General features: G+C 42.4%; 1 protein-coding gene across 1 annotated transcript in view; it reads left to right on the top strand.

The window, feature by feature from the left end:
* The window catches only part of klf7b (Kruppel-like factor 7b), an 88,343-nt gene extending 79,836 nt beyond the window's left edge, over positions 1-8,507 (top strand). Inside the window, exon 4 of the mRNA XM_028808032.2 lies at positions 5,614-8,507. Coding sequence (XP_028663865.2) covers positions 5,614-5,665 — 52 coding nt within the window. The 3' untranslated portion in view covers positions 5,666-8,507. The remainder of the gene's footprint in view (positions 1-5,613) is intronic.
* Positions 8,508-14,194: the final 5,687 nt, after the last annotated feature.

The raw sequence follows: 14,194 nt of genomic DNA on the forward strand, positions 1-14,194 counted from the left end.
ATGGCAACAAGCGGTCAGCTCACTTTCTGTTAAACTGCCATCCCAAAGATCAGGAGCACATTGTGGTCTCTGGTGCAGGTGTGGCTCATCTGAAAGGGGAGCGAGACCTTCAGAAAGCAGTTCAGTAAATATGTCCAGTACTAGCTGTGTTAGTCGGCTATCATAGACACTGGTTGACTGGCACCCCGGCTGCGGTGGATGGTTCCTTAACTGGCCAGGAAGCCATGATAAAGGAAGGACATGGATGGATGGATGGATGGGCATCCCACCAGGGTTGTTTAGTGGTAACTTTCCCGGGCAGGAGGCCAGTATGAGGGAAGGACAGAAGGCAACTGCCTTCCAAGGCTTTGTGTTCCCCCCAGTGCACCAGGTGGCAGTGCCCTCTGCATGGGAGTTGTAGTCTTGCTAGGCAGCCCTGCTGCAGTTCTCGGGCACCGCTATGGGGAAGCTGGTGGGAGCGGTGGAGAGCTTTCATCAGACCCAGAAGGGCTTCCCGGTGGAGTAGTAGCGGAAGTACATCAGGCTTCATATTGAAAAGCAGCCGCTTTTGCTTGGAGGAGAGTGGAGGTGGAACAGAAAGGAGACAGTGGGCCTCCGGGTAATTTGGTCAAGCAGAAGTACTTTGGAATTACTCAGTGCTGTTCTCTATGCAGTACACCAAAGCCTGATGATAGTGGTGTCATGGTAAGGCTTTGGACTTAAACCTTAACATTGCGGGTACAAATCCCACTACTGACACCAAGTGACCCAAATCACGTTACCTGTCTGTGCTCCAACTGGAAAAACTAAAGAAATGTCAGCAATGGTATCTCAGATGTTGTAGGTCACTTTGGATAAAGGCATCAGTCAAATAAGTGAGTGGGGAGCCACTTCAGCCATCACTAATGTGTAGCACCCACCTGCATGATGGGACGGCAGCCATTTTTGTACCAGTCTGCTCACCACACATGAGCTGCTGGGTGATGGAGCGGTGAGAAAGAAAGACAATTAAAGATAGGGGATGATTACAGGGCCAGTATGACCAGGCTGTGGTTGGCAATTTAGCCTGGACATCGGGCTGCCCGCTACTCTTTACATCTCATCTGAATAGACAGATAGATAAATAGATAGATAATGCATTTCTATCTATCTATCTATCTATCTATCTATCTATCTATCTATCTATCTATCTATCTATCTATCTATCATATAGTGCCTTTCACATCTATCTATCTATCTATCTATCTATCTATCTATCTATCTATCTATCTATCTAATAATGCATTTCCTACTATCTATCTATCTATCTATCTATCTATCTATCTATCTATCTATCTATCTATCTATCAATCATATAGTGCCTTTCACATCTATATCATATAGTGCCTTTCACATCTATCTATCTATCGATAGATAGATAGATAGATAGATAGATAGATAGATAGATAGATAGATAGATAGATGTGAAAGGCACTATATGATAGATAGATAGATAGATAGATAGATAGATAGATAGATAGATAGATAGATAGATAGATAGATAGATAGATAGATTGGTGCAGCCCCTGTAACTCTGAACAGGACTAAGTGGGCTCGGCGATTGTTTCTACAAATTTGGTGGACTGGCATCCTTTCCGTTGCTCATTCCTGCCTTGTACCTGACGCTGCCAGGATGCGCTTCAGCCCCTGTAACTCTGCACAGAAGTAAGAAGGCTGATATATGGGGGGGATACATGCAAGTAAGACTTTGTCAATGTACTGTAAGCCTTGGGTGGACATGTTTAATGGGCTAGCAGCATCCCATCCAGGGTGGGCTCCAGCCGTGCCCCTAATGCTGCTGGGGTAAGCCCTAAAAGTGGAGCAAATAGATTAAGAAGCTGCATAAATTGATAACGACAGCCATATTTGTAAGTGATAAGAGAAGAAAGCTTGCAAGGTCAAATGTGTCTCGGGTGCGGCCCCAAAGGCTGGAGCCCAAGAAGGACACAAATGGAGGGTCCAAGAGGATTCGCTTGCCGACATCATTGGACACTTTCATTTTCCGAACGGGGTACGTGGTCGGGCCCATTCCCTTCATCTGGCTCAGTGCCAGGCTTCATCTTTGAATTTGCCGAAGCCGCAGGCGCCACCTGTTTCCTTGCTAGATGGCCATTATGAAGACACCCTTCCTCGTGTTTGTTTTTTTTTATTATTGACGTACCGTCCACGTTTTGATTTGAAGGCTTTGCATAATGAAGGCCACTGTGTTGTGATGCGTATCCCCCAAATGTTGTCTTAAAAGCTGCCGAGCTGAAGTGCATTAAAATTGCAAAGACAGCCGAGGCAGCTGTTGGTGCGGCGCGTACAGTACAGAGGGGGTCCTGCGGTGCGTTACAGTAGAGCCCGAGGCTGTTAATACAGCAGACATAGCTGAACCGCCCACCCACCATTAATCGTGCCTAATCAAGTGCTGACACTCTGCACGTTACCAAGTAAGGGACTTAAGGGGGACGGGCCCGGCGCCTAATGATGGCTGAGTGAGTCTCATGTGTCCAACCGGCTGTCTGATTGCATTTTCAAGTGCCAGCTGGTGTCAAGGCCCCTGGCACTAACTGGTGTCGCCATCTGCGCCATCGCTCCACCTGTCAGTCTCTTGTCTTCCTTAATGAAGTGCGACTGGAGAGACTGCCATGACAGTCCAGACTGCTAGACGGGTGGGGAGCCACACTTCTCTGTCTCTTTTTGGACCCTCCACCGCTACAGGCTTTGGATTCACACTTAGGTGTTTGTTTTTTTGTTTTATTGTTCCCTAATCAAAGCCCACAGGCACCATCTTCTAACACACTCCTCTAGTTCAGGGTGGCACGGAATGGATGCCAAACCTGGCAGCAATGAGCACAAGGCAGGATGAAGAGCCTTCTTGCTAAAACTGTTTTCTCTGGTTGGTGGTCCTTGAGCTGCACTGGTGTCTTCACTGAAGGCCATCCTCTCAGCTAATTCACTCTTTGAAAGCTGAATATTTTTTCAGTGGCTGACAGAAATGCACAGCAGAGCAGCTGCCATCCACCAGAGCCGACTTCACGCAGGCGCCTGCCAGCAGAACTAAAGGCAAATCTGGCGAGACAGCAAAGCAAACGTGTGAAACAAGATACTCCATAGACAACATTTTGAGCATTATAGCTGAAACAGACTCTGACTTTGATTCAGGTGATCTGGAGATCGAAAACAAAAGTGTGACATACGAGTATCAGCTGATCGCAGTGCAGAATGCGTTCGTGTGGCGGCCAGCAGCTGCGTGTAGACACTCCTGTATGTCGTTAGAAGTCGACACCCGTCTCAAAAGAGTTAAGCCAGCCATCTTTATCGGCTTCAGGCATTCACTCACGTTAGGAACAGCGGCGTAGCTCGAGTTGGTGGCGCTCGGGGCGGGCGGCCCTCCGATATATCTGAATGTGTTAACCTATTTAAATAGAAGATTAAAATGACGTATAGAGAAAAATTCACATCAATTTTGCATAGATTTATTCATATATAGAGAAACAGCAATCATTTTTAACATATAATTATTTATAAGCATCAACTAAACAAGAATATAGTATAGACGCACTGATAAGCCGTGTTGGAATTATTAGTTTAATATAATTACACCGCAAAAATGAACACCAGTGTAGTGTACAAGTGATAGGTGTGCAGAGCAAGAACGCATTGGGATTGATCACGAAATTATAAATGTGCCTTTCACTTCTATCTATCTATCTATCTATCTATCTATCTATCTATCTATCTATCTATCTATCTATCTATCTATCTATCTATCTATCTATCTATCTATCTATCTATCTATCTATCTGTTATATAGTGCCTTTCACATCTATCTATCTATCTATCTATCTATCTATCTATCATATAGTGCCTTTCATATCTATCTATCTATCTATCTATCTATCTATCTATCTATCTATCTATCTATCTATCTATCTATCTATCTATCTATCTATCTATCTATCGATTGATAACAAAACAAAATTATAAATTGTAAATGAGTTGTTTATCTTCCTAGAAATTATTATCGATGTAATGTTTGTGTTTATTTTTGTTATTTCCTCATAAATTTCATCTGCAGTGTCTGATGCCATCACAGAAAATTATTTTTGAAGCCTTTGTGGATTAAAATCAGAGAATTTGACTTTATTCATTCATGAGTGACATTTTTCCAAACCCGAATTGTACTGAGCCTTTTAGCCAATAATGCCGCCCCCAAAAATGTCCCACCCGGGTCAGACTGCCCCCCTCCACCCACCCCTAACTACGCCACTGGTCAGGAAGGCCCTTCAGCCCAGGTGGGCTAACCATAATAGGATTATGTAATGTGGGACCTGCTGAACTCTACATGGCTGCAATCTTTCTAAAAGGGGACGCTCTCCAGCCAAAAAATTCTTTCTGGGTCATAGTGGTAAGTCGAATGAATGTCAAAGGGCCGTGTGAGGACGTGTGGCGGTGGCAGATTCCGTGGGGGTGGCTGTGCCGTGTTCGGTGTGCAGGCGAGCAGATTACTTCATTAGGTCATCTGTTCCACTTCGGCACTCTGTGGTTTGTCAATAACTAAATAACACGCCACACCCATGGGAGTATAAAGAGGAGCCAGAGTAGGAAGACTGAGAAAACAAAAAAAGAATTGAACGAGAAATGAAAAACTAGAGAGAACGAGAAAAAGAAGATGAGAAAGAAAGAGCCAGTGGTTCAAATGATAAAGGAAAGAAAAGGCTGGACCATGGAGAGCCAGGGCCGTGGCGTGGAATCAAGTGATCAGGAGGTGGCCCAGGGTGGAACAAGCAGATGGCACCCACAGGGTAGTGTTGCTCCCAGTGAAACACTGAGTGGAGCAGGAGTGACCAACCTGCTCCGAGCGACGCCCACTGTATGCCAGAGGATGGCGGTGGGAGAAGGGAGTAGGGCTCATGGTGTTCCCTGTTGAATGCCTAGGTATGATGATGGAGTGAAGGATGGCACCGCTCGTCAGTAGACGTCTCAACTGCTCACCTTTAAGGTCTTCCTCAGCAAGGTGAGACATCCGCCAGCAAGCACCGACTCCTTTCAGTCTGCCTCGAGTCCCTGCCACCATCCTTAGGTGAATGGCTGCCCTATGGCTCAGGATGGTTTTCTGGGGAGATCCCGACTGTGTTTTAGAATTTCATTTTTGCTTTATTTCTTGATTTGTTTCCATTTTATGGGTTCATTATGGATTACTGATTGACGTATTTATGAACAGTGCACACATGTGCACCATCCCTTGCTCTCTGTGTGTAATTAATAATAATTCATTACATTTATATAGCGCTTTTCTCAGTACTCAAAGCGCTATCCACACAGGGAGGAACCGGGAAGCGAACCCACAATCTTCCACAGTCTCCTTACTGCAAAGCAGCAGCACTACCACTGCGCCACCTGTGTGTGTCTGTGTGTGTCCTCATTGCCTGGTCCATCTTGGTTTACATATTGGTTCAAGGGGAGTGTGCCAGCTGTGGGCAACCTGGGCATCACAGGTAGTTTGAAAGAATGGAACCCTAACGCCTGTCCCTAAATGTCACCACGTGGTGGTGCTGTCTGGAACTCGTTTTGATCGTTCTCTCTCTGTCTCTCTCTGTCTTCCTGCAGGTGTTTCTCGCGGTCGGACCACCTCGCCCTTCACATGAAGAGACACATCTGAAGAAGGGGTCCCGGGTGGAGAGAGGGTGTGGCGGACAGCTCTGCGTGGACCTGGGTGGAATTCCAGGAAAGCCCATTGAAGAGCACAGAATACAATCAGAATGTCCTGCCTTGACAGTGCAGATGGCAAGGAGAGAAAGGGGGAAACCGACAAAATCTGTATAAATATCTACAAAAATTAATTTACAAAACAAACGAGAAGAAGAGAGAAGAGCGAGCAAAGCAAGCGCACAATCCTTTACGCAATCCATCGTCTCCTAGCTAAAACACCAGACGGGTGGTGATGCCTTACTGTACCGAACTCTTGTGGGTGGGTGGGGCGGGGACGGAGTGGGGGGGGATGCGAACCCGACACTGCCAACCCAGCGCGGAGGTGACCCCCCGCTGTCACCCGACTTCTCAGCTGTCAAAACCAGACCTCCATGAGAAGGATTTTTTTTGTAGCTCCGCTTGCTGAAGGACCCGGACTCGCCCCGTCGTTTGCATTCACCTTTGGACTGATTTGAGCTTCTTTATGCTGTAAGGCAAAGACCACAAAGACAAAAAAAAAAACTCTAGCAAGCCAAAACTGTAAAAATTGAAAAAGTGGTGGCCAAATATCAGCGTCCACATTGCATCAGACAGAGTGGAGGGACGGCAGTGGCACCCTGTGTCACCTTTAGTACTGGAGGTGTCAGTCCAAGATGGGGGACCTTAAAGGCACCACGCTTCACGGTGACACCAGTCACCTTCGAGACGCCATACTGTACACAGCGACACCTTTTTTTTGGAAAACATTGGCTTCATTTGTGCGTGTCTGTGTACGTATGTGCGTGTTTATACACTAGCAAATACGGTAGCTGCTAGCAAAGACTGTAAAGAAACCGAAAACAACGAAAAGGCTTTATGACGGCTTAAAAGGGAAGGGAAGCCACGTTTCCTAAAACAGTGTAAAAAAACATATAACCGTGCGTACCTCTTAACGGCTTGACCTTCTCGATTAGGCCTCATTTCTCGAAAACTTGAAATGCTTGTTTCGAACTTTTGGGACCGACCTTCTCTTTCGTTCGAAAAACGCGTTCCTTCCCCTCCCTCAACCTTCCCACTGTCAGCTGCCATGCTGGAACGCGTTCTGCTCTTCATTACTCAGCCTTTCGATGTTCTGCCGTTAATGCCTGGACTTTCGGGAAAAAAACAAAAAAAACAAAAAGATGATGGAATGTTTCAAAAAAAAAAAAATAAACGCGGCCAAATCGCCAGAGCAAGCACTCGCGAGAGGACCAGACGGCTTTGTTTCCGGGAAGTGCTCACCTTGTTTCGTACCGCTCATCGGCACTGACTTTTTCAATGGTGGACTTGCTTTTCTTTTCTTAAAAAGACAAAAAGAAGGATTAAAAAAAAAAAAAACGGGACAAGTGCTCAGTGACGCTTTTATTTCGTGAAAGGAAAGAAGGAAAAGAAACGAGGGAATGTACCCTTTGGATTACTGAGTGACAAATCCGCTGTAATGGATTCCCTAAAAAAAAGAAAAAAGATCATTCTCTGAGGTTTTTATTATTATTTTTATTTATTTTTATTTTTTTTTTTTTTTTATGGAAATACAGAAAAATGTGACAAAATGTCATTCAGTACAAAAGTTTTCTTCTTAGGGAAACACGTGTTAAAAAAATGGGATCGTGCAACCATCTCTCGACCTCCCCAAACAAGAGTCGCCGTTTGACTGAGAGCGTCACGTCACCCAGCGCCCAACCTCTCGTTGTGCAAATAATTCAGTCGATTCCGGAAAAAAAAAAAAATATCTTGGAATATTTACGAGACGAGAAAAAGGTCACCGCGATAACACAAAGAAGGAATTAACAAAACATCAACTAGGAGTCCGGAAATAAATGAATCGCCGACAAATTAAACCAGGAAAGTGCCGGAAAATGCGAGCACCAAATCCCTAAAATAACTGTCGTCGAAGGAGTCTTTCTAGATTCCTGTTTCACGGTGTCAGACAACGTGGGTCTCAGGAGCATTTAACTGGTTTGATTTGGACAAATACATGGAAGGAATCACACGGGACCCAACATGGAGAAAACCACTAAAGGTCACATCCGGGTCCTGCGAAGCCCCTTCCGGTAGCAGCGACATTTAAACTGACCGACTTCAGATGAGATTGGAGCTCCGCCACGGACTAGTTACCACATTTACTAAAACACGTGAGCGATACATAAAAGTGTTCTTGATTTGACACGATTTAGAATTCAAAACACGATTACTTGAAAATGGGTAGTCTCCTGTGTGTCATCGACTTTAGTCACGGACAATAATAAAAAATGTGTTTTTGGTTAATTATCTGCTAAGTTTTATAGATTCAGAATTCAAGTCATTAACTGGTTAGGCTGGTGTCACGCTACACAACACTGACTCGGGGAGCGCGTCACACTTCACGACTGTAGTTGCCAGATCTCGTTGCCTTCAAGGCAAAAATTACGCAACTTCCTTGCGACTTCTCGGCAAAGTTTCAAATTTACAAAGTATCAAGAGTTCAACGCATTTTGAATTAACAAAGGAGTTCAGCTGCAGTCTCGGCTTGTCTTTTATAGTTTGGCGGTGCTGTGACAAAAATTTCTTACGCGTTGTGCTGTTGGCTGCTAACTCTCACACACGCTGGGCGCCGCTCACAATTGACGACATCCTGTTTGATTTTGTCACGGCAGGTCGAATCGTAGCTGGGGAAGTTGCACTACACAACTTGTGGGTCACGGGCCTGCGCCATAACTGTCCTCGACTCGCCAAGACTTGAGGTGAAGGCTTACGACTGCAAATCATGTCGAGTGTCTGCCTCTGGTTAACTGGCTCACAAAATGATGTAACAACATGCGTTATCGATTATTCTGCTAAAGTAGAAACCACCCGACATGTTCATTAAATATTCCGCAGTCCGTGTTCACCCATCAGCAGAGTCGCTTATTGGTCAGACGTCATCGGGTTTCAGTCGTTCATCAAAGCTGTTGAACCAATCGGCTTTAAAGTTAGCCTCCGACATCAATCTATCTATCTATCTATCTATCTATCTATCTATCTATCTATCTATCTATCTATCTATCTATCTATCTATCTATCTATCTATCTATCTATTATATAGCGCCTTTCACTCTATCCATCTATCTATCTATTATATAGTGCTATCTATCTATCTATCTATCTATTATATAGCGCCTTTCACTCTATTATATAGCGCCTTTCACTCTATCTATCTATCTATCTATCTATCTATTATATAGTGCTATCTATCTATCTATCTATCTATCTATCTATCTATTATATAGTGCTATCTATCTATCTATCTATTATATAGCGCCTTTCACTCTATCTATTATATAGTGCTATCTATCTATCTATCTATCTATCTATCTATCTATCTATCTATCTATCTATTATATAGCGCCTTTCACTCTATCTATCTATCTATCTATCTATCTATTATATAGTGCTATCTATCTATCTATCTATTATATAGCGCCTTTCACTCTATCTATCTATCTATCTATTATATAGTGCTATCTATCTATCTATCTATCTATCTATCTATTATATAGTGCTATCTATCTATCTATCTAATATATAGCGCCTTTCACTCTATCTATCTATTATATAGTGCTATCTATCTATCTATCTATCTATCTATTATATAGCGCCTTTCACTCTATCTATCTATCTATCTATCTATTATATAGTGCTATCTATCTATCTATTATATAGCACCTTTCACTCTATCTATCTATCTATCTATCTATCTATCTATCTATTATATAGTGCTATCTGTCTATCTATCTATTATATAGTGCTATCTATCTATCTATCTATCTATTATATAGCGCCTTTCACTCTATCTATCTATCTATCTATCTATCTATCTATCTATCTATCTATCTATCTATCTATCTATTATATAGTGCTATCTGTCTATCTATCTATTATATAGTGCTATCTATCTATCTATCTATCTATCTATCTATCTATCTATCTATCTATCTATCTATCTATCTATCATATAGTGCTATCTATCTATCTATCTATCTATCTATCTATCTATCTATCTATCTATCTATCTATCTATCTATCTATCTATCTACAAAGGAGGGATTTGATGCTCGAAGGCACACGACTTCACGTATTCATAATGATTGATATATTTTTGTGACCTTTCGTTTCCCTTTACTTCTATAACTCGAATTGTCAAACTAAAGTTTCTAAGTGTAATATGCGGACTCGATTATTTACAGATAAACTGAGCCGTTTGTAGTTTCGAGACGAGAGGAGTGGGGCGCTCTGATCGCTCACAGGCGACGGTCTCGACATGCAGACTTGGTTGCACGATTCACTCTTTGTGGTTACCCGTTGGCATACGTGGTGACAGAGGCGCATCGTTTACCTTTGACTAGTGAACACAATCTCATGTACAAAATAACATGTAGTAGCTGTAGTTCTAAAGAGTGGCTGTTTGCCCCAAACCTTACGTCACAGTAATGCGGCAGGGTGCTGTGTCTCCTCCGATCCACACTTCCTGTGATGAAGGGACAATCCCGTTTTAATCACACTTGTATAACAGTTTCAGTCCATACTTAGTATGCTCTCCATGTGCCGCTAGATTAGTAGTTATGCTTAGATCCGTCTGTGTCAGGTGTCCACATAACATGTTCTGACTGTAAAGGAATGTCCAACCTTTTGGAAACGAGCAGCAGCAAGAGCCCCGGTGGCCCGCCAGGGTACCAGCCATACTGGCTTTCTGTCTTGCCCTAAATCCCATCTGCTTCATTTGTTTTTTTTTTCTTGCAGCCTGGCAGGGCATTGTTGGCATTGGCTGTTGGAAGAGGAAAGTAGATAGGCGCTCGCCGTCAGGCTACACCGCCCCTCAAAATGAAATGGACCCTCCATTTTTGAGCAGGTGCCCGCAAAAGATTTAGCATGGCTTGGATTTTCACTCTGCCTTATTTTCATCTGCATATACTCCACATATTTACGTGTACTCGCATATATTTATATGTGCAGACTAACCCAGTCCAGTCTTAGCATTACGATCAGGGCATGGAAACATCAGCTAAGATCAACTAGAACTGCAGTCCACCATTCAGACGTCATCCATGACAAGCTCACTCCTCGGCTCGCCCTTTCTAAGGCTAAGTACTAATACAGTGCATTGCATTTTTCATTCCAACAGATGGCGCCCACAACCAACCAGGAGGACTCTTAGTTTTTCCTCTAGGAGCCCAGTGAATAAAAATAAAGGGAAGATTCCTAGGTGCTACTTAAGAATTACATTCCACCAACCTATTGAAGTGTCTTAACAAAGACACCCATGCTTGCACTCTCAATGGTCTTTCCATCTGACATGTCCCCCCCTTAAATGAAATCTCTGCCATGTCAGAGCCATTGATTTTCCTAGAAATTTCCGGAAGGATTTAAGATAAGCCAGAAAACATTGCAGTCCTGGTAATCCAAAGCCATCAGCCCTTCTGTGACTGCAGCCTTTGCAAGTGAGCGAGATCAGTGCCCTGCATTTGGCGTAGTAGGCAGGATAAAGAACCTTCTTGACGCCTAGAATGGTCATTTTTAATGGACTGTTGGAAGGAATTCGGGTCACGTTCTAGGGTGATCATTGCAGCCTTTGCAAGTGAGCGAGATCAGTGCCCTGCATTTGGCGTAGTAGGCAGGATACGGATTGTTCTTAAAGCCTAGAATGATCATTTTTAATGTACTGTTGGAAGCATTTTTAATGGACTGTTGGAAGGAATTCGGGTCACGTTCGAGGGTGATCATTGCAGCCTTTGCAAGTGAGCGAGATCAGTGCCCTGCATTTGGCGTAGTAGGCAGGATAAAGAACCTTCTTGAAGCCTAGAGCACTCGTTTTAAAGAGACCGTTGAAAGCAACTCAGATCATTTTTAGAAGTGCAGGAGGGTGGCATGCTGCTTGATTCCAATTGGTCTGCACTTTGTAAAGGAATATATGCTGTATTTACACATATTACATGTGCAAGTGTATTAACTGCGGAGTTCTCCATTCCACCTTGCCTCACTTTCACCGTTGGTTCTTCTTCGAACCGGACGCACTCACACTTCAGATAAGTGGGTTTATCCAAAATCGCACTGTAGTATGATGCCTGCTGTATTATCTTCAGTGTCCCACCGGGGTGAGCGAAATGCAAGCTTTGAATCATGGGAGTGCTTTAAAATTGAATGACATTGTACATCTTAACAGGCCTTTTTTTCTTTCCTTTCTACACTTTTCTTTAGTCATTTTAAAGAAAGCAGTTCTTGACAAAACTTCTTGCTTATTATGTTTGGTTCCGGGCAGAGATCGTCGGACTACTGCCCGCATGTTTCAAACATCAATGTCAATTTTCACCGCACGAATCCACTTATTGTCTTTTCTTTTCTTTTATTTTCGGTTGCCTTGTTTCACATACCTCTTATGGTCTAAGGACCAGCCACTATGTGGCTATAAGGTTCCCAATCATTCTGGGAAATTGGGGGGAAAAAAAATTGTAATATAAAATGCCCAAGGTGAACCGTAGGGACAGAAATGCTGCAGAGTTCTTGCGGGGATCTACGCGCGAAAATGCTGTTTCCCTGGGACCTGTCAATTCAAAAGCGATTTTATCAGAACCCGGCAAGCATTCTTAGCTCTTCTGGACTTGTCACACCTTGACGTCCTCACCAAAAATCACTTTTGTTTGTGCACTTTCTGATCTCTTATAACAGACATGGTAATGAGAACCCTTCAAACACAGCGTACCGGTGAGAGGGACCCCGTCTTCACTGTGAGACGAGAGCTTTCAGTCTCCACGAGGACTTCCCATTCTTTAAGGGTGCGTTGGATTATTTTGTAAGTAATTAAACCCTGAAAGATACCCGAGCTGATGCCAGGTGCCGCGTTTTTGGTTCCGGTCTCCTTCTTCAAAGGAGGGACTCGAGAGTTTAGCTTCAAATCGCTGCACTTTTTTGATAAGAACTTAATGGAGCAGACGACCGTAAATGAGTTGTGTGTTTCAATCTTTTGAAGTAGACCTGCGTTTGTAACGCTAAAAAATAAAAAACAAAATGGCAGATACAATTCGGCTGACCCCATGGGAAACCCTTTAAGATAAAGAAAGAAAAACAAAGAGAACTCTTCAGGATTTTACCTTGGGTTCCAACCTTGGTGCTTTTCCAAGCCTTTTTACACTTCTTGACTCCATACGTCTTTCTTCTTTTGAATCTCCTTGCAGTATCCCAGGTAAACAAATTGTTGTGTTGTGAGGAGAAGTAGAGGAGAAGTAGAGCCGTTTTAATTCTCGACGATGATTGCACCTTGTTATTCGAACATGGAACTCCTCAGTCGCTGACTGAGTCTTACTGGCACTTCAGCTTCTCCTGGGCTTCGTTGGTTTGGTTTGTTTTTTTTGCTTTGTTTTTTTTTTATTTCCTTTTGTTCCTTTTGTACACATTTTTTTACTTTATTTTATTTTGGTGCATTTTTTTTTGCTGTACAAAGTGTTTAAAATATTATTATTTGTATTATATGATGTTAGTACGGTAATGTTCTTTATTAAGGAAGAAGAAAATTTATTTTTGTTACTGGTCTGTTTCATAATTCTTTTTTAAATTGGTATTGTAAGATATCTATGCAAGAACTGTTCCGTGGAGCATTTTTATTTAAGAATGTAATATGTGTAATAAATGGTAGAATCTGTTCACTTTCGGGACTTTCGTATTTTTGAATTGCATCTGTGAGGGGAGACACTATGAACACTCAGTGATGTGATGCCTGGATAGTTAGAAAAGGCGCTATATGATAGAAAAGTACAAGAGAGACACAACAGACATGAAGGGCACTATATGAGATAGACAGACCTGAAGGCATGACAGATAGATAAATAAGGTTAGGCTTAATGTGACGCTTGGATAATTTGAAAAGGTGCCATGTGATAGAAAAGTACAAGAGAGACACAACAGACGTGAAAGGCACTATATGAGATACATGTGAAGGCATGATAGAAAAATATACAAATTAAAAGACTGATTTAAAGTTGGGGTTGAGGTTGGAGTTAATATAACTCTGAGATAGAAAAGTATAAGAAAGACACAAAAGTCATTAAAAATAACAAGTGAAAGGCACTATATAAGATAGATCTGAAGGTAATGTACATAAATATACAAATAAAAAGATAAAATGTACTGCAGAAGGTAGAAATGAAAGGCACTATATAAGATGACAGACCTGAAGGCATGACAGATAGATAGATAGATAGATAGATAGATAGATAGATAGATAGATAGATAGATAGATAGATAGATAGATAGATAAATATTTTAGTGTAGTCGGCAGGATAACAGATAGATAGATAGATAGATAGATAGATAGATAGATAGATAGATAGATAGATAGATAGATAGATAGATAGATAGATAGATAGATATTTTAGTGTAGTCGGCAGGATAACAGATAGATAGATAGATAGATAGATAGATAGATAGATAGATAGATAGATAGATAGATAGATAGATAGATAGATATTTTAGTGTA

The sequence above is a fragment of the Erpetoichthys calabaricus genome, chromosome 8, assembly GCF_900747795.2.
Source record: "Erpetoichthys calabaricus chromosome 8, fErpCal1.3, whole genome shotgun sequence".
Taxonomy (NCBI): Eukaryota; Metazoa; Chordata; class Cladistia; order Polypteriformes; family Polypteridae; genus Erpetoichthys; species Erpetoichthys calabaricus.